We start from the raw sequence: 17,066 nt of genomic DNA, 5'->3' as shown, positions 1-17,066 counted from the left end.
CAATTCTCCTCCCGCGCCACCTCAGACCGCGGGAAACCGGCGTCCGCCCCGCCTTTCCGTCCCGGTGCAGGAGCCTCTTCCCTGTCACTCAGCCCAGGCTCGCCGGGTGATTGGCCGAGGCTGGGGCCGGCGGTGAGTGGGAGGGGCAAAGAGCCTCCTCTTTGATAGGCCCGCACGCGGCGGCGCCGGTCACGTGAGGGGCGACGTTTCGCGCCAATTTCGGTTGGTCTGCAGCAGCCCGCCGCGCGTACGTTTTCTGCTGTCCCGGGAGTGAGATCTTTGAACCTGCCAACTGCTGCCACACGGGCGATGGCAGTTAAGGACTATGTGCTCGAGAAAGGTGAGGGTATGCCAGTCTGGGAGGAGCGTCCTACGCGGAAAGCCTCCCGGCCAACACCTGTTTGTGTGGGCTGGAGTCCTGGGGGGCTGGGCTTGGCGCGCGAGGCCAAAGGCAGGTTCGGGAGGCGTCGGGGCCAAGGCAGAAGGTGCCTGGGAGGCGCGCGAGCCTCCTAGTTCGGAGAAGAGCCGGTTATCGTGTCTGGGGAAGGAGTGGGGGTCGTGGGGTCGGGGGCGACAGACAGCCCGACTCGGGGCTCCATAGGGGGAGAGTCGCGCCCAGGAGAGACCGGGACCTCAGAAGACCCTGTGCAGGGGCCTTTCGCCGCAGGGATGGACACCCGGGTCCGCTTCCGTCTGCGTCCGTAGGCATTCGGAGTGCCCGCGTTCTCGGGAGACGCGCCGAAGCCCCGAGGGCGGGCAGGCCCGGGCCGCTGAGCGCCGCTATTGGCCATTTCAGGCCAACCTCCAAGCGGAAGTGAAGGCGGGCGGAAGTTGCGCGACGTTGTTGAAGGGGGTGTCGTGTGTAAACAGTGTCCTTCCGCGCGGCGGCCTTGGAGAGAGCTGCTCAGGGTGGGGGCGTGCCTGGAATCGGGATGTTTAGCGGGAGGCCAAGAAAGGAGGTGGTGGGGTGGGACGGAGTAGCCCGGAACAGGCAGGCCAATTGCCGGACGGGATCCCGCCTTGGCGGAAGAATCCCGGGCTGTGAGGCGGCTGCATCTGGGCCCATGTGCTTCTTTGTTTACTAAGAGCGGAAGCAGTGGCGGGAGAGGGGGTGGGGTGGAGGACGGGCTTGGTGGAGATATTTAGGAGGCCGAAAGGAAAGGGAGAATCTTGCGCATGGAAGAGAAGTGGGGAACCTTGAGATCTGAGTGTGTGGGAAGCTTTTGGAAAAGGGTACTGAGATTTTTTTAAGGCAGAAACTGGAATTCCCCTCGGGGGAGGTTTTGGGGTAATGTTCTTAACTGCCAGGGGCCCCTTCTTCCCTAGATAAAAACAGACTTGTTAAAAGGAGTTCTGCCCTACTCCGGAAGAATTAAGTAGGCTTACTTAGATTTTTAGGTAAACTGACAAATTCATATATTTTGTAAAGAGAGTGAGTTCTTTAGATCCACATCAAGGGAGCTTGGGTAAAGTATCTGAGACAGATTATCATGATTTTACATTTTCCTTACAGAAAAGGTTAAAAAGTTCCTGCAAGAGTTTTACCAGGATGATGAATTTGGCAAGAAGCAATTCAAGTACGGGAACCAATTGGTGAGTCTAAGATGAAGTGGAGGAAATGGGTGGTGGCTCAAGGAGCTTTTAAGAGGGGGCCTGGTTTGTTTCAGCAAGCATAGACGTGAGTGACACATTTAGCATTCTATCTAATGTCTGGTAAGTGGATTTAAGTCTACGTGCACGATGATTAAGATGTTTTAGAAGTTTGGAGACTAAGAAGTAAGTGTTGCTTTGTTCCTCTCTCCTGTGGGTGGTGGGCACTGCTGAGCATGGTAAACATGGCTCTGTTGTCTCTTCCTTACCCCAGGTTCGACTGGCTCATCGGGAACAAGTGGCAATGTACATAGACCTAGATGATGTAGCAGAGGACGACCCTGAGTTGGTGGACTCCATTTGTGAGAATGCCAGGCGCTACGCGAGGCTCTTTGCTGATGCTGTGCAAGAGCTGCTTCCTCAGTACAAGGAGAGAGAGGTGAGTGGTTGCAGGAAAATGCAAAGCGAGAAACAGGGGTTGCTTTTGGGAAGTTTCTCAGATACTGGTGTTTTTTGAGCTGGCAGAAATAGGGCAATTAATTTCTGCCTGGTGCCCTTTACGATCTTTCCTTTTCCTCGTTCTGCCATTCATTTTTTTCTGTCCTTAGGTGACTAATAAAGACGTCCTGGATGTTTACATTGAACATCGGTTGATGATGGAGCAGCGGAGCCGGGACCCTGGGGCAGCCCGAAGCCCGCAGAACCAGTACCCTCCTGAGCTCATGCGCAGATTGTGAGTGGTCTCGGTGGGGAAGGGTGTGGGAATTTGTTCTCTGGGACTTGAATAACTACTGTTTTCTTCTCCTAGTGAGCTGTACTTTCAAGGGCCAAGCAGTAACAAGCCTCGCGTGATACGGGAAGTACGGGCTGACTCTGTGGGGAAATTGGTAACTGTGCGTGGAATCGTCACTCGTGTCTCCGAAGTCAAACCCAGAATGGTGGTGGCCACTTATACTTGTGACCAGTGTGGGGCAGAGACCTACCAGCCGGTATGTGTGGAGAAAAGAATAGGAACACATTTATTGTTAGCTGTTTCCCTAAGAACTCATTTTGTCTATCGGTGTTAACCTGTCATCGCGTCGGTTGTGAGACACGATTGCATATTCATCTTTCATTCTCTTTTTGGTACCCAGTGGTCTTTCCATCCATTTTGTGTTCTTGGTGCCTATGGTTACTGACTTGGGATAGGTCAAGGCACTCTGAGCAGTTTGTGGTACATGTCACGAAGAGGAAGTGTGATTCATGTGACTGGTTTCCCTTGGTGTTTCCTTTCTCATATCCCAGATCCAGTCCCCTACTTTCATGCCCTTGATCATGTGTCCCAGCCAGGAGTGCCAGACCAACCGCTCAGGAGGACGGCTATATCTGCAGACACGAGGCTCCAAATTCATCAAATTCCAGGAGATAAAGATGCAGGAACATGTGAGTTTGGGGTATGTGGCCCAGGGAAGGTGGAGACTGGGTGTCCACTCGAATTCTGCAGTCACGTACAGAGTGAAAGAAAGCAAGAAAAATAAAGGAGGCTGAAACCGAGAAGTTCCTTAGAGCAGGAGGGAGGTTTAAATGGAACTTTCTGGTGGAGTAAAGAAGGGGTAAAGACGATCTCTGGCTCTCTTTTCCTGTTGGCACATCTGAGGCTGAGAAGCAGGAGGTGGGAGGCCTGGGCAGGGAAGGTGAGGTCCTCATCAACTTTGTGTCCCTTTCTCCCGCCTGTGCGCCTTCTCCCTTGTAGAGTGACCAAGTGCCTGTGGGGAACATTCCCCGTAGCATCACAGTGCTGGTAGAAGGAGAGAACACGAGGATCGCCCAGCCTGGGGACCACGTCAGTGTCACTGGCATCTTCTTGCCGATCCTGCGCTCTGGGTTCCGACAGGTGGTGCAGGTAAGTGAGGGGTTTGAAAGGAGGAGGAAACTTCCTCTTTCCTTCTCGTCCCCTCCCTCCTCACTGCTCCGCAGGGAGAACAGTCAACAGCAAAGTAGCACAGGGTTTTGTCAGGAACTCCTGAGGGAGTCACGTGAACAGGCAAGTTCAAGGGCCTTCATCCGTACCCTGGCATTCTCCTCCCCAAGGGTCTCCTCTCAGAAACTTACGTGGAAGCTCATCGGGTCGTGAAGATGAGCAAGAGTGAGGATGACGAGTCTGCGGCCGGAGAGCTGAGCAGGGAGGAGCTGAGGCGAATTGCAGGTTAGGGGCCTGACGAAGCCTGAGAACAGAGGTTCCTTCCCAGCACCCCCATCCCACTCCCAACGTTCTGTATAAACTTCTGTGCAGAGGAAGATTTCTATGAGAAGCTGGCCGCCTCCATCGCCCCGGAGATCTATGGGCATGAAGACGTGAAGAAGGCCCTGCTGCTCCTGCTGGTGGGAGGGGTGGACCAGTCTCCTCGGGGCATGAAGATCAGGGGTAAGCAGGGAAACAAGGGGGGCGGCCAGGAGGGAGGAAGGATGTCAGCCGCTGTCCCATGACACAGATCAGATCTGTGACCTCTGTGTCACAGAGTAAGAGTCTGTAGCTTGGTCTCCTGGGCGCAGGGAGGGAGGACGGGAAGGGATGCTGGGTGTCGGGGCAGATTTCAAAGGTACGGGTCTCTGTCGTTGGGCAGCTTGCACTCAAGCCTCACCCGGGGCTTTCCTCCCTGCCAGGCAACATCAACATCTGCCTGATGGGGGATCCAGGTGTGGCCAAGTCTCAGCTTCTGTCTTACATCGATCGCCTGGCGCCCCGTAGTGAGTATTGGGCCCTAGGAGAAGTTCCCGTACCAGCTGGGGTGGAGGGGGGACCACCACACTGCTTCTCCTTGGTGGGGGGGCAGGGGGGGTGGAGGTGGGTGGGTGTGGAGCTGGTGCTGCACGGATCTTCAGCCGCCTCGGGAAGGTCTGGACCCGGCAGGTAGGTGGAGCGGTCCTGGCGCAGGCCTCATTTCTGCCCTATTCTTGCTTCTTTCGTTGTTCTTTTTCTCTGCTTCAGTGTGTCTGTTTTTTTCCTGTTCCTGCCATTTAGGCCAGTACACCACGGGCCGGGGCTCCTCAGGAGTGGGGCTCACAGCGGCTGTGCTGAGGGACTCCGTGACTGGAGAGCTGACCTTGGAGGGGGGGGCCCTCGTGCTGGCTGACCAGGGGGTGTGCTGTATCGACGAGTTTGACAAAATGGCTGAGGCCGACCGCACGGCCATCCACGAGGTCATGGAGCAGCAGACCATCTCCATTGCCAAAGCCGGCATTCTCACCACGCTCAATGCCCGCTGTTCCATCCTGGCTGCCGCCAATCCTGCCTATGGGCGCTACAACCCTCGCCGCAGCCTGGAGCAGAACATACAGCTTCCTGCTGCACTGCTCTCCCGATTTGACCTTCTCTGGCTGATCCAGGACCGGCCTGACCGAGACAATGACCTACGGTGAGTGAATCCAACATTCAAGGACACGTATGCCCTAATGATCTGAAGGGAGAGAGAAGACATCAGAAACCCCCTCCGATTCCCTGCTTGTGGAAACTCCAGAGCCTTCCTCTCTTACTGCAGGAACTAGTCCACAGTTCTTTAGGGAAATGGAGGGGTGGGACTGAAACACTGGTGATTTCCTGGGAGAGCCTCCCTCCTGCACTGTGAAGATGGCGGAGCTAAGGCACACAGGTCAAGAGACAGGGTGTGGGATGTAGCCCCAAGAGGAACGTTTCTAGCTGCCTCCACTCTTCCCAGGTTGGCCCAGCACATCACGTATGTGCACCAGCACAGCCGCCAGCCGCCAGCCCAATTTGAACCTCTGGACATGAAGCTGATGAGGTAGGAGAGCTGCGGAAAGGCCAGTGTGCTTGACCCATAGCCATGTGTGGCAGCATCTTGGGCTGATCTGTGTCTCCTGGAGAGCTTTCCGTTCTGGGTCATTTTTCACTGCCACTCGCTCTGCTCTGTGGGGTCTGTGAACAGGGGGTCCAGGCACCCCAGGTCTGGCTTCACAAGAAGAACCAGCATCAGAACCTTTCACACCCACCACCTGCCCGTCTCAGGGTTGAGGCAGGTTCAGATCAGAGCTGGATGCTGCTCCGTGGACTTGATGTTGTCATTTTCTCCACAGGGTGGATTTCCTGATGATCCCCCAACGTCTCCTTCACTTTCACTTTCTTTCTCTTGAAGTAAATGAAATGTATTTCTGCTCCCTTTAGTCACGTCTTAGGTGCAGGGGAAGTACTTTACCATCTTTTATAAGTGGATCTGTCTTACTGGCATAAAGACCCTTTTCCCGGAAAATTAGAAATAACTTGGAACGTGCCATTTACAGAAACCCATCCGTGACATTCAAGTTAATTTGTTCTTCCTGCTTAAAACTGCTCCCCACCCCAGAGTATTTTCTTAAATGCCAAACTCTCCTCTCCCGCGAACCTTCTCTCCCGTAGGCGCTACATAGCCATGTGCCGGGAGAAGCAGCCCACAGTGCCAGAGTCTCTGGCGGACTACATCACAGCCGCATACGTGGAGATGAGGCGGGAAGCTTGGGCCAGCAAGGACGCCACCTACACCTCCGCCCGGACGCTACTGGCGATCCTGCGGCTGTCCACTGCTCTGGTGAGTGCGTGGTCCCACTCTGCCAGCGGGTGGTCCGCTCGGACTGCCCGGGCACCCCGTGCAGCATGCTCCTCCCGCGGCCGCCTCCCTCCCACTCAGGCCCTGCTGGTGCTAAAGTGCTGACAGTGCAGATAGCGGTCCTGCGTGCTACCGCACTGTGGGTACTTGCTGCTCCAGCAGGGCACGCACGGCGTCCCTGGAGGGAAAGGCCTGCTCCCCGCTCTTCCGGCCCCCCTGCAGGGCGGGCAGGGTTCACTTCACTGCCTGTGTCCTGGATCCTTGCTAGAAACCCGCACTTCTGTCCGTACACCTTGGACTTTAGTCCTGGGGGCTCCAAAGTGCTGTTCGTGCAGGTAGTGTGATTACCCGACCTACTGCTGAGCTAGCACTTCCCGAGCCCCGGGGACGCAACCTCTCTGCCATTGCCTTCTTGGCCGAGCTCCCCGTGCTCTGTCAGCACTGTCGTGGTGGGGAGCCCGGGGGCGCTCAGCGGGGTCTGGTCTCCCGCACAGGACAGCTGAACCCGGGACTGGCCAGCGTTGAGAGGCGGAGACTTGGGCAATTGCTGGACGCTGCCCGCGCATTGCACTTGTCTCGGTCTGACAGTGCCGGCCCCGTGCTGCGGACGCTGGGGGGGTGGGGGGGGGGAGCCTCTGCCAACGCCCTGTGGGCTGCCTGCTGAAAGCTAGAGCGAGGGGGTCCCCTGACCCGAGTTCCATCCCCTCCCGTTTCCATCTCTCCCCCCCCCCCTTTCCCGCAGGCACGGCTGCGGATGGTGGACATGGTAGAGAAGGAAGATGTGAACGAAGCCATACGGCTAATGGAGATGTCCAAGGACTCGCTTCTGGGTGACAAGGGGCAAACGGCGAGGTGAGTGGTTTAAACAACGAAATCAGGAGTCACCTTGACCGTCTCATCCTTATGGCTTCTGCATCCACACGTACGTGACGTTGGCTTTGGAGTTGTACCTCTGGCCTGTGTTCCCGACGTGCTGCCTGTTGTTTGTACTCTGACCTTACACAGCCATGCTGTTCCCTTCAGGACCCAGAGACCGGCAGATGTGATATTTGCCACGGTCCGGGAGTTGGTCTCAGAGGGCCGAAGTGTCCGGTTTTCAGAAGCGGAGCAGCGCTGCATCTCCCGTGGCTTCACACCTGCCCAGTTCCAGGCGGCTCTAGATGAGTATGAGGAGTTAAACGTCTGGCAGGTTAATACTGCCCGGACCCGGATCACTTTTGTTTGATTCCAACCAGCTTGAGACCCTGGGGTCCACTCTGCGTCCCGTGTGCCGACCCACCCCTTCCTGGAACGGTCTGATGATGCCTTTGCAGGGAGAGGAGGGACCTCTTTTCTCCTGAGCTGCACTTGTTTTATTCTTTTTGCTAATAAAGCATGTGTAGGTTGCTGTATTCTGTTCATACGAGGTATCATGAGTTTCCTAGATTCCTATCTTGTTCACTCTGTGAATTTACTGTGTAAAGCACCCATTACGCCTGCCCACACTGATGTTCCTTGGTGCTTCCCAGACTGTAAATTCTGGGGGTTATAGACAGGAACGTGCCAAGGTTGAGAAAGTGTGTGAAGTATGGGCACTGGAACCTCTGCCTCTTAGGGTTGAGGTACTACAGGTCAGGTGTAGACATCTGTGTGATCAGCATTCAGTAAACAGCAGTGAGAAACCTCTCCCTCTCGGCAGTAAACTGTGTCCATGGGGTCAAAGCTTTCAGGTTGTCCCTCCTAGAAACCTGCTCAATACCCCTGCTCCTTTGTGAAAAAGACTTAAATTCACTTAGCTTTGGGGAGCAATCATTGGTCAAGTTTAGAGGTTGGTCTATATGCACTGCTGTCCCAGAGAAACCTTAAAGAGAACACAGATGGCTGAAGTGGGAGCAGGCAGCCTTTGGCTCAGTATAGATGTGATCCACCTGACTGGACGAGGGGTCACCTCAAGTGGCAGTGAGCTCCCAATCCCCGCAGGATGTCCTGCCCGAGCAAGGCTGGAACTAAGGGCCTCCTTTTAAGATCCAAGTTGAGAAACCAGCGTGGGGCCCAACAGAGAGGACAGAGCCATCGGAAGGGGTGCTGAGGGGCTGCTCCCCTTTTATTATTGACAGAGGTTTCTCTAAAGGGAGTGTAACACCCCTCCCCTGTGGGACCACTGTCCAACCTGTGCATCGTCCCTTCAAGCACCCTCAGAAGAAGAGCCCCCGCATCCGCCTGCCGATGCCTTGTCGATCATAGAGGACGTTGAACTTGTTCACAAACTGGTTCATGGTGTTGCACGTTTTGGTGATGGTGCCGAGGTAGGCCATGAGCCCCACGTCGTTACATTGCTGAGAGGAACAGAAAACTCGTTGCCCAGGGAACGGCTGAGTTCACTTCCCACGTGCAGAAGTTACATCCATCAGCCCCACCTCCCCACCCACCCTCGGTTTTATACTCACATCGTAGAAGTCTGTCTTGAACTTGTCTGTGCTGAGCACTGGAAGGCAGTGACACAGAGCATAGGCCTCCCGCAGGATCTCATGATTAAAGGGGACCTCCCCTAAAGGCACAGAAAGACTGCATTAATGTGGATGCGGTCACTTCCCCGAGAGGGAGAGGAAAAGCGGTTCACCTGTCCTACCTGCTTCAGAGGCCTTGACGTATTCCAAGATGAGCTTGACCCGGCTGTGCAGCATCTTGATGGCACTGTGTTGCGCTATCAGGTGTTCAGCCACTGCAGGGAGATGGGGAGAGGCCAAGGTTGAAAAAGCACATGGCAACAGTTTCCACCCCAACTGCTGAAGGAGCTCCTCCAGCCTTCATTACCAGTGGAGTTCTCCCCGCTGCCTGTGGCTGTCATTCGGGCTACGTGGTCTACACCGATGCGTTCAGCTTCCTCTGTGGCCAGAGTGTAGGTCAGCTCAGCAAACAGCATTGTGGCCTGTGGAGTGCCAAGGGACAGTGAGAAGCAGAAAAAGGCCAGGAGCAATGTCTTGAGGGTTAAAGGGTCGGGCATTACCTCTCCATTGATTATATCGATGACAGACTCAAAAACACTGACGGGAAGCTGTAAGGAAGCAATGGAGAACAGCTCTTATCGACATCAAGCACACCCGAGCTTCCACTATATGCCAAAAGCCAGGCCGAGCTCCTCCACAGATGTTCTCATCTAATCTTCCCGAGGACCCACTGATGTAGGGATTATCCTCATCTTCCACGTGAGGCAAAAAAACAGTTGCGGTTAAAAGACTAACCCAAAGTCACACAGCTGGTAAGCGGGAGAGTTCACCCCAAGTGAAGACTTAACCCAACAGAGGTACAGAGAACAGGGGAGGAGGATAAAAAAAATAGGCACAGTGATCGACAAGCACGACACAGGGAGCTCGGGATCAGTATTACTCACATCTGTGTGTTTGGTCATAGGGTTCAACTTAAGAAAGAGAGGGCTCTCGATTATCTCGCACACCTGGAAGAGGGGGCAGTGGACACACGTGTTAAACGCCCATCTTTCTTCCCCTCACCCTCATGCTCTGCCCCAGCACGTGCGCGTGAGCATGTTACCTGCTTATGGACGTGGATGTCAGAGGGGTCAGGCGGCCCCCCGGTGGTATACCAACCCAGAAACTCCAGCTCCTTGAACACCTGTTTGACTGGGAAGAGCCAGGGCACAGTGTATTTCTTTAAACCACCCTTCTAATTGGAAGCTCCTGGTATATTCATCAGCTTCTCCCCTCCCTGCTCAAATCCTGGCTCAATTCACAAGAAAATTCACAATAATTAACCCCTTCTATCTTCTCTCATCCTTTACTTTGGGGGAATACCTAAATGTGTTCTTCTTCTGAGATCTTTTCAGCTACTCTCCTTACTCCCCCCTCCCCGCCCCCCCCCCCTTCTTCCCAACGCATTCTATCTTCCCCACTCGCCTGCGTTTCTTACTCCCACTGCTCTCCCCCAGGTCTATTCCCCTCTCACACTGCTCCTCCTTGGTGTAGTAATACTCCTTGTCAATGATAATCTTCTCTTCCACGGTGTGGGACAGCAGCTCAAAGGAGTTCATCACCTCGATATTTCGGCCCTCCTGTTTCCCGATCAGAGCCCCAATCACTGGGGGAGGGAACGACACGTAAGAGGTGAGGGTTAGGAATCCGTCCCTAATCATTACAGCCCAAGGGTCGAGGTCAGTGTAAACCAGATGCTGGGGACACGGTGACTTGGGGGAGGGGGAACCGGCCCCAGCAAAGGAAGGGGCAAAGACCCCTATTTGGGGGGAGGTGACCAAGGAAAGGAGGTTGGAGAATTACGTCCAAGACGCACCCTGCATAGGCCGCCCCTCCTGGGAGCGCATACGAATCCAATGGTCTGAAATGTTGAGAATGACGAGGGGATGAAGAGCGACTGAGACGCTCCCCGTCACGCCGGAGGCCATCACGCTGGGAACTACTGAGGGTGGAGGAAAAGGAGAGCAACTGAGAGTCCGGGCCGCACGTTCTGCCTCAGAGCTGGGAGCGGGAGACGGCAGAGCCGGAGCCATACATCCCTCCCGCAGGTTAGCAGCCCAGGGATAGGTATCGCCGTCCCGCCCCCTGACTCCTCCATGGAGTACGGGGGGCGGGGGGCTTGTCGTTCCCCGAGAGGCGTCACCAGAGGCCGCCCCAGCGAGGCCCGTTACCTGCTGCATCCACCTCCATCCCGCTGCTCCCTCCAGTCCCGTTCGCCGCCGCCGCCATTTTCCCCGCGCCCGCCCGCCTCGGCCCCGCCCCCTCCCTCCCGGCTTCCGTAGGCCAGCGGCGCATGCTCAGTGGGCGCAGGGCCTCGACGGGCGGGGCGGGACTGGCGGCCCTCGGGGCCGGAAAAACCCGAGCCCACGGGACTTTCAATGACTCTGGTCTGGCCTCTCCGTGCAGCTGCGGCTGAGTTTTGAGCAAATTACCTAAACCTGTCCCCTTCCAACCTTACCTTCCTCATCAGTAAAATTGGGATAAAGCCTAGTTCCTAAGGCTGTTGCAAAATGAATGAAAAATCATGTTACTGCCCTCAGAGTAAAATCCAAGCCCCTAACCACTGCATGCAAGGCCCTGCATGATCCGGTCCCTGCCTTCCAGACGGCACTGTCCTCTACTTTACCACTTGGGCCCCGTGCTTCAGCCACATTGGCTCTCACGTCAGTTCCCTTCACTCGCCCACACATTCCCACATAAGGACCTCTGTCACATTCCTAACTGTAACCTCTGTGACCAACATAGTGCCTGACACAGGCACCTAAACAGCTTTTCCAGTGAATGAATAATTTGAGGTGGAGCCTGTTTGCGAGTGGCTTCATCTGTATGTCCAATCTTTTCCCCTTCCACATACCATATTACCTACCATGCTAGGAACATTCCCAGCATTTTTTAAAAGTTTTATGTGTTTAAGTAATCTCTACACCCAACATGGGGCTCGAACTCACAAGACCCTGAGATCAAGAGTCCTGCGCTCTTCGGAATGAGGCAACCAGGTGCCCCCATTCCCGGCATTTTCTAACCCTTCCCAACAGCCTTTCAAAACTCACCTCTGGCAAACCTAGCCGTTTCCAGGCCTGTCCCCACTCCTCCACTCAAGCAAGGTGTGTACACTGCATTTACCCCTCTTGCTGCCCCACAATCTGTCTGGCTGGCTCTCTGGGGTAAGTGTCTGTATCACACCCAAAGTGTAAGCTCTCAGAAAGCAGGTGGAGACCACTGTCTTGACCCTGCAGAGCCCACTCCAGTGCCCATGACCAGTGGTACCAGGAAATGTGTTCTGGTTTATCACCTTCCTCATCTTCAAGTCCAGGGTTTTAGCAGCATCTTAAATCCTTCTTTGTCTCTGTGTTTCCACTGTCACATTGCCTTCTGTAGTCAAATCTCTCCCTGCTTCCCTCTTATAAAGACACCTGGGATTACACGTAGTGCCCACTGGGATAACCCAGGATAATCTCCCCATCTGAAGATCTTTAACTTAATCCTAAAGCCATGATAATCTCTCTGCTGAAGATCCTTAACTTAATCAGATCTTCAAAATCTCTTTTTCCCTGTAAAGTAACATTCACAGGTTCCAAGCATTAGGACCTGGCTGTCTTTGGTGACTATTGTTCAGCCTGCCACAGCACATGTGGGCCACTGTGGGGGAACTGGAGAGCAATGCCCTCAGTTGAATGGTCATTGTCTTTGTGATCTAGAATTATGTCAGTCCATGAAGAGAATCCTGGTGGCTGAACCAGAATTAAGTTGGAATTCCCTAGGCTCCCTTTTGGCTGGGCTGTATCCAAAGGGTCTACCAACCAGGATGGCCTGGGGTAGCCATGGGAGGCCGGGGGAAGAACTGTCGTACTCAGGAATGGTCAGGGAAGAATCTTTAATTTTTAAAACAAGTCTACAAAGCTCCCTTTCTTCCTGATCATTACCCAAGAGATGGTGGCCAACCAAGAGGAGATGAACACTTTCAGGGGGCAGCCACATTTAGCGACCATGACACCTTACTAGGGTCTGTGGATCGGGAGGAGGTGAGGGAGGTAGGGATAATTTGGAGGAGGCCATTCCAGCCCTTGACACTCAGATGCTGTGGATGGTAGGGAGTGTGGAATGTCCATCCAACACCTTGACTGTTGGCCCATTGTTGGTTAGATCTGGGGACAAAAGGTGCACCAAATGTCAGACTGTAGATGGTCTACAAAGCCTAAAACATGACACAGCTTAGTTTCAAGGGCCATAACGATGTGGTCTAAGTTCCATCAGAATGGACCAGGGACACTGGCACCAAGAAAGCCCCTAAAAAGTGTTGAAAGTTTGGTGGAGTCGATTTAGGAGGAGTGCGAGGGAGCTTCTAGGCAGTGTAGGCTTGATCAGCATTTTATATTTCTTTCTTTCTTTCTTTCTTTCTTTCTTTCTTTCTTTCTTTCTTTCTTTTTCTTCCTTCCTTCCTTTTTGTATTCTTTATTTATTTTTTTTTTTAGAGAGAGAGAGTACACAAGGAGGGGAGAGGGGAAGAGGGAGAGAGAGAGAATCCCAAGCAAGCTCCACACTCAGCACGGAGCCGGACGCAGGGCTCAATCCCACGACCCTGGGATCATGACCTGAGCCGAAACCAAGAATCAGATGCTCAACTGACAGCCATGCAGATGCCCCTTGATCAGCATCTTAAAAGTGCCAGCCTTTGAGACCAGGTCCCAACCTTGGGCACGCACATGAGTGACTCAGCTGTCAGAGCCAAGGTGTGTTTCCAAAGTGCATTGCCCCAAAGGGCATGCCTTTAATTGTCTCTGTCATCTTCAAGTGGCAAACCAAGCAGCCAGGCCATTGACTAACAGCCCAAGTCAGTAAAAGCTCAGTGGAATGCTGGCCAGATTAATGATGAGAACAGCTTTGAGTTCTCCCTGCTGAGCAGAGCCGTGACATTGGCTTTCAGTTTTGCGTCGCCAGCCCTGAAGCTGGGCAGTGTCAGCCACCTAGTGGACCCCATCAGGTTTCATCTAGGCTGGGCCATCAGTGAACGAAACCCAGGCATTTAGGGGAACTCTGAGACCTGAAGTTCCCACTGCCCCTTGTCTTTTTTTCAGGTGTTTGCTTTCAAAGCAGTGGTGCCATTTCTTCATGTAAAACCTCTCGGACTCTTAAACATACCATCTCTGTCTTACTAGGGAGACATTTTAGGCTACTCCCATCTTGTTAATCATCAGCTTTGACTTGATTCACCCCAAAATGGGGGTATGAGGCTGGAGAGTTACAAAGCCTCCGGAGTCTGGAGTTCTTCGGGAGCAGGTGCGCCTGATGGCTGTGTCCCACAGGTGGCACTGTCACCCTGAGAAATGGCTTCCCTGGGAACACTGGCCCCGTTTTTTGAGTAAAGCTGGGATTTCCCTTTCTCCTTCGCTCGGCGATCTGCATGTCCCACTGTCACCGTCTACCTACGTCTACCTACGTCTACCTACGGCAGTCCCTGAATGGGAAAATCCCCTCTAACACTTAAGGGACTGGAGGATTGCGAGCATATGACCCACCGCTTCCTACTTACATGTTTAGGTGTAGAAGCAGCAAAGACATCAGGCCCCACACAAGATCACTGCAGCTACATTTCTCCAATTGCAAACCTTGTCCAGACCCCATCTGCTGAATTCAGGCTCATCTTCCCCTACAGAAACAAGGACCAAGGAATCTAACACGTTCTCAGTGGCTACAACGACAACCAGCCAACCAGTGACAATCAGCAGGAGACCACACCAATCCTTCAGACTGAGAGGGCAGGGTCTGGTGGAGGCGGAACAGGTGAAACAGAACCCTCAGCCTTCTTTTTTTCCCCTGGCATCAGACTCCAAGGTCAGCAGCCACTATTCAGTACTGCCTCTGCCGTCCTGGGGAGGGGTGGTACCTCCTGGCTTTCTGTGAAAAGCTCTGTCCCTGAGCTTAGTTTAGGAGAGCTGCCTTCCCTCAGAGACCTGCGGAGGATTGGGAAGCACCTTGGCTCTTGAAGTAGCTGCTGGAGCCGGTTACCAGCTTGCACAACCACACTCCAAGCATGGCTTTGGGGACAATATCTCTCCTGCAGTTGGTGTTTCCTTTGGGAGAGATTCGACCATGTTCCTGCAGCCCCAGCCCTACAGGACACCTGGCCCGGAAACTGTCCCATCTCTAGGCTTCAGGGCCATCTACACCCTGGGTGTAGGGGGTAAAACAGAGCTTTAACCCATCTGGCTGGATGCTGCCTTCGCTGAGTGACACCCTGTGGGGAGGGTAGCTGGCCTGTAAGAGCTGGGTCCTGAGGGCAAGGCGCTGTGCTTGTCCCAAGGCCAGGCTGGGAGCAAGGGACCTCTGCTCCAGCCTTGTGCTCAGGAACCCTCACCACGAGGCCAGTCTCCTCCCAGCACCCGGCCCCTCCTGTCCAACATCCCAGTGCAGGACCCAAGAGATGCCTCTAAACACTCGGGAAGCCTGGACACGTAGAGAGGGAGCAGGCTGAAGCTATGGGGAGGGACAGATGGGCCATCTGGACATCTCTCTGCTACGGCTCTATGGATGTGAGCATTGTGACTGGGGACCTGGATCCCGAACTGAATGAGGGTGATACTCGAGCTAGTTTTTAGTTGTTATTGGAAATGGATACATGATTCCATAGTTCTCTGTCACCTTTAAACCAAGTGCCCTGAGACTACACAGGGATGGTCTCTGCAAGTCGTGGAATAAGAGGGAGGCATCTTTTTTTTTTTTTTAATTTTTTAATCTTTATTTATTTTTGATTTGGTGGGGGGTGGGGGAGGGAGAGAGAGAGAGACAGCACAAGCCAACTCATGAACCATGAAATCATGACCTGATCTGAAGTTGGATGCTTAACTGACTGAGCCACCCAGGCACCCCAGAGGGAGGCCTCTTAAATCCTTACCTTCTGGTCGGAACTGCTGTGCTGATTCATTTGGATCATCGCTCTACCATGTACATGCCCATGGCAACAGCTGCTCTGGGGAGTCACGGTGTTAAGTGCTTCCTGCCGGTAGTCAGAGGTTCCTGGTCCAGGAGAGTGGTTAGTGCTATAATCCAAACTTTCATAAGTGCTTATCACTTAGCCTCTCCAGACTAAGTCCAGTGAAAAGTGGGGAAGGGAGGGTGATACGGGGCACAGAGAGATCGCAGAATCCAAAGGCAGGATCCAAGTCAGCATCGGGACTCATGGGACTGCAAGAGACACGGCTACTGTCTATGGAAACTGGCCCCACTTTCTCCTGTGTGTCCAAACACGAGCCCCCTCTGCTCACTCATGAGCACCCACACAGGACCCAGGATCCTCTGGAGGCACCGTCAGGGGCTCAGCCACATCTTGTCTGGAAGGAGGCTTCACTAAGGCTGGAGGGACAGAGGAGATAGACTCATATCCAGGAGCGGTTCTCGGTGATGGCCACAGGCCAGGGGGGCCTCAGCTGGGATACGGGGGGCTGGGTGGGGGCGGCTGGCAGGTGAGGTCACCTCAATTGACAGATAGTATTTTCAGCTGTGGCAACAATTCATGTGGGTTTTGTGCAAATGAAGTTATTCACTTTTGGAGAAACAGCCACAGCCCCTGTGCCGGCATGCCCTGTGAGCGTCTGTGCGTACGGATGCGGCCAGGCTGGAGCCCAGAGCCTCGCTGCTGCTTTTCGGTGGAGGGAGTGGCCCACCTACTCCCACAGGTCACCTCCCAGTGGCCGCCCCTGGCTGTGGCCCTTCCGAGTCTCCGCTGCTGCTGCTGCTGCTGCTGCTGCTTACCCCCCAGGCGTGCCGTCCAGTCTTGGCTGGTTCCTGCAGGCCGCTTCTCAGGGACTAGGGGTAAGCTTCTTCCTCCACAACTGCAGGTAAGGAGATAGTGGGGATGTGCAGACCTTCTGAGTTAGGTGAGAGGTCAGGAAGTTGAGATAAGTCAGACCAGAGAGCCTTGATTTTCGGTGAAGCAGGAGGCCCGACGACGGTGAAGGTCAGGGTTGCAGAGGACAGGCTTCCCATTAGGGGCCCGTCCTGGGCCCCTGGCACGGGGTGTGGTGAGCAGAGCCGCTCTTGGCACCCGAGGGCCTAGTGGCGTCATGGTTGTAGGGGAGAGGAGGCAGCAATGGGAGGAGGAGGTTGCTATGGAGATCTCGTGGCAGTAGAAGCAAGAGCACCTGGCAAGCGATTAAATGCCCAGGACGAGGGCCACGGAGGATCAGAAGAGAGAATAAGTTGCCTCTCAATGCACGGGATGGGCTCAGTCTACTAGTTCCTGCAACTCCCGAACTGCTCCCTTTTGTTTTCCAGACTGTAACTCCTAGGGTGGAGGCTCATGGACCAATTTCTCTTCGTAACTCCATGGAACCTTAATCAATTAGAAAGTTAACGATGCATTCTTTACAGATTACACCCTTCTGGCCACTTCCAGGACTAAATGGAGAGTGAACACCTTACCCTCTCTCAGTCCATC

At 54.2% G+C, this 17,066-nt stretch overlaps 2 protein-coding genes across 4 annotated transcripts; one reads left to right on the top strand and one right to left on the bottom strand.

The window, feature by feature from the left end:
* The first annotated feature begins 177 nt into the window (after positions 1-177).
* On the top strand, positions 178-7,558 carry MCM7 (minichromosome maintenance complex component 7). Of its 3 annotated transcripts, none has more exons than XM_043561266.1 (15): positions 178-340; positions 1,514-1,593; positions 1,865-2,029; positions 2,199-2,323; positions 2,399-2,579; positions 2,875-3,012; positions 3,323-3,472; positions 3,661-3,775; positions 3,863-3,994; positions 4,234-4,317; positions 4,592-4,985; positions 5,286-5,369; positions 5,981-6,149; positions 6,910-7,019; positions 7,191-7,558. In XM_043561266.1, the coding sequence occupies exons 1-15, from the start codon at positions 310-312 to the stop codon at positions 7,390-7,392; spliced, it is 2,160 nt and encodes a 719-aa protein (XP_043417201.1). In that variant the 5' UTR covers positions 178-309; the 3' UTR covers positions 7,393-7,558. The 3 variants fall into 3 exon arrangements, with proteins under 3 accessions (XP_043417201.1, XP_043417202.1, XP_043417203.1); XM_043561267.1 differs by lacking the exon at positions 178-340 and adding an exon at positions 851-909; XM_043561268.1 differs by lacking the exon at positions 178-340 and adding an exon at positions 1,099-1,233.
* Positions 7,559-8,224: 666 nt separating this feature from the next.
* COPS6 (COP9 signalosome subunit 6) lies at positions 8,225-11,236 on the bottom strand. The gene is made up of 10 exons (XM_043561274.1): positions 10,804-11,236; positions 10,449-10,574; positions 10,107-10,238; positions 9,696-9,784; positions 9,538-9,600; positions 9,154-9,201; positions 8,961-9,075; positions 8,776-8,868; positions 8,594-8,694; positions 8,225-8,482 (listed from the first exon to the last, which is right to left on the bottom strand). The coding sequence occupies exons 1-10, from the start codon at positions 10,925-10,927 to the stop codon at positions 8,342-8,344; spliced, it is 1,032 nt and encodes a 343-aa protein (XP_043417209.1). The 5' UTR covers positions 10,928-11,236; the 3' UTR covers positions 8,225-8,341.
* Between the last annotated feature and the right edge of the window lie 5,830 nt (positions 11,237-17,066).

This window comes from Prionailurus bengalensis, chromosome E3 (genome assembly GCF_016509475.1).
Source record: "Prionailurus bengalensis isolate Pbe53 chromosome E3, Fcat_Pben_1.1_paternal_pri, whole genome shotgun sequence".
NCBI lineage: Eukaryota > Metazoa > Chordata > Mammalia > Carnivora > Felidae > Prionailurus > Prionailurus bengalensis.
This window is presented reverse-complemented; position numbering and strand designations above follow the sequence as displayed.

Bases quoted from the DNA above. Each gene is read 5' to 3' on its own strand.
- MCM7 (XM_043561266.1), top strand. From the start codon at position 310: ATGGCAGTTAAGGACTATGTGCTCGAGAAAG. The intron at 341-1,513 runs GTGAGGGTATGC...TTTTCCTTACAG, and splicing joins GGACTATGTGCTCGAGAAAG to AAAAGGTTAAAAAGTTCCTG. The intron at 2,030-2,198 runs GTGAGTGGTTGC...TTCTGTCCTTAG, and splicing joins CTCAGTACAAGGAGAGAGAG to GTGACTAATAAAGACGTCCT.
- COPS6 (XM_043561274.1), bottom strand. From the start codon at position 10,927: ATGCGCCGCTGGCCTACGGAAGCCGGGAGGGAGGGGGCGGGGCCGAGG. The intron at 9,785-10,106 runs GTGAGAGGGGAA...GGCTCTTCCCAG, and splicing joins CTACACCAAGGAGGAGCAGT to TCAAACAGGTGTTCAAGGAG. The intron at 8,483-8,593 runs GTGAGTATAAAA...TGTTCCTCTCAG, and splicing joins TCAAGACAGACTTCTACGAT to CAATGTAACGACGTGGGGCT.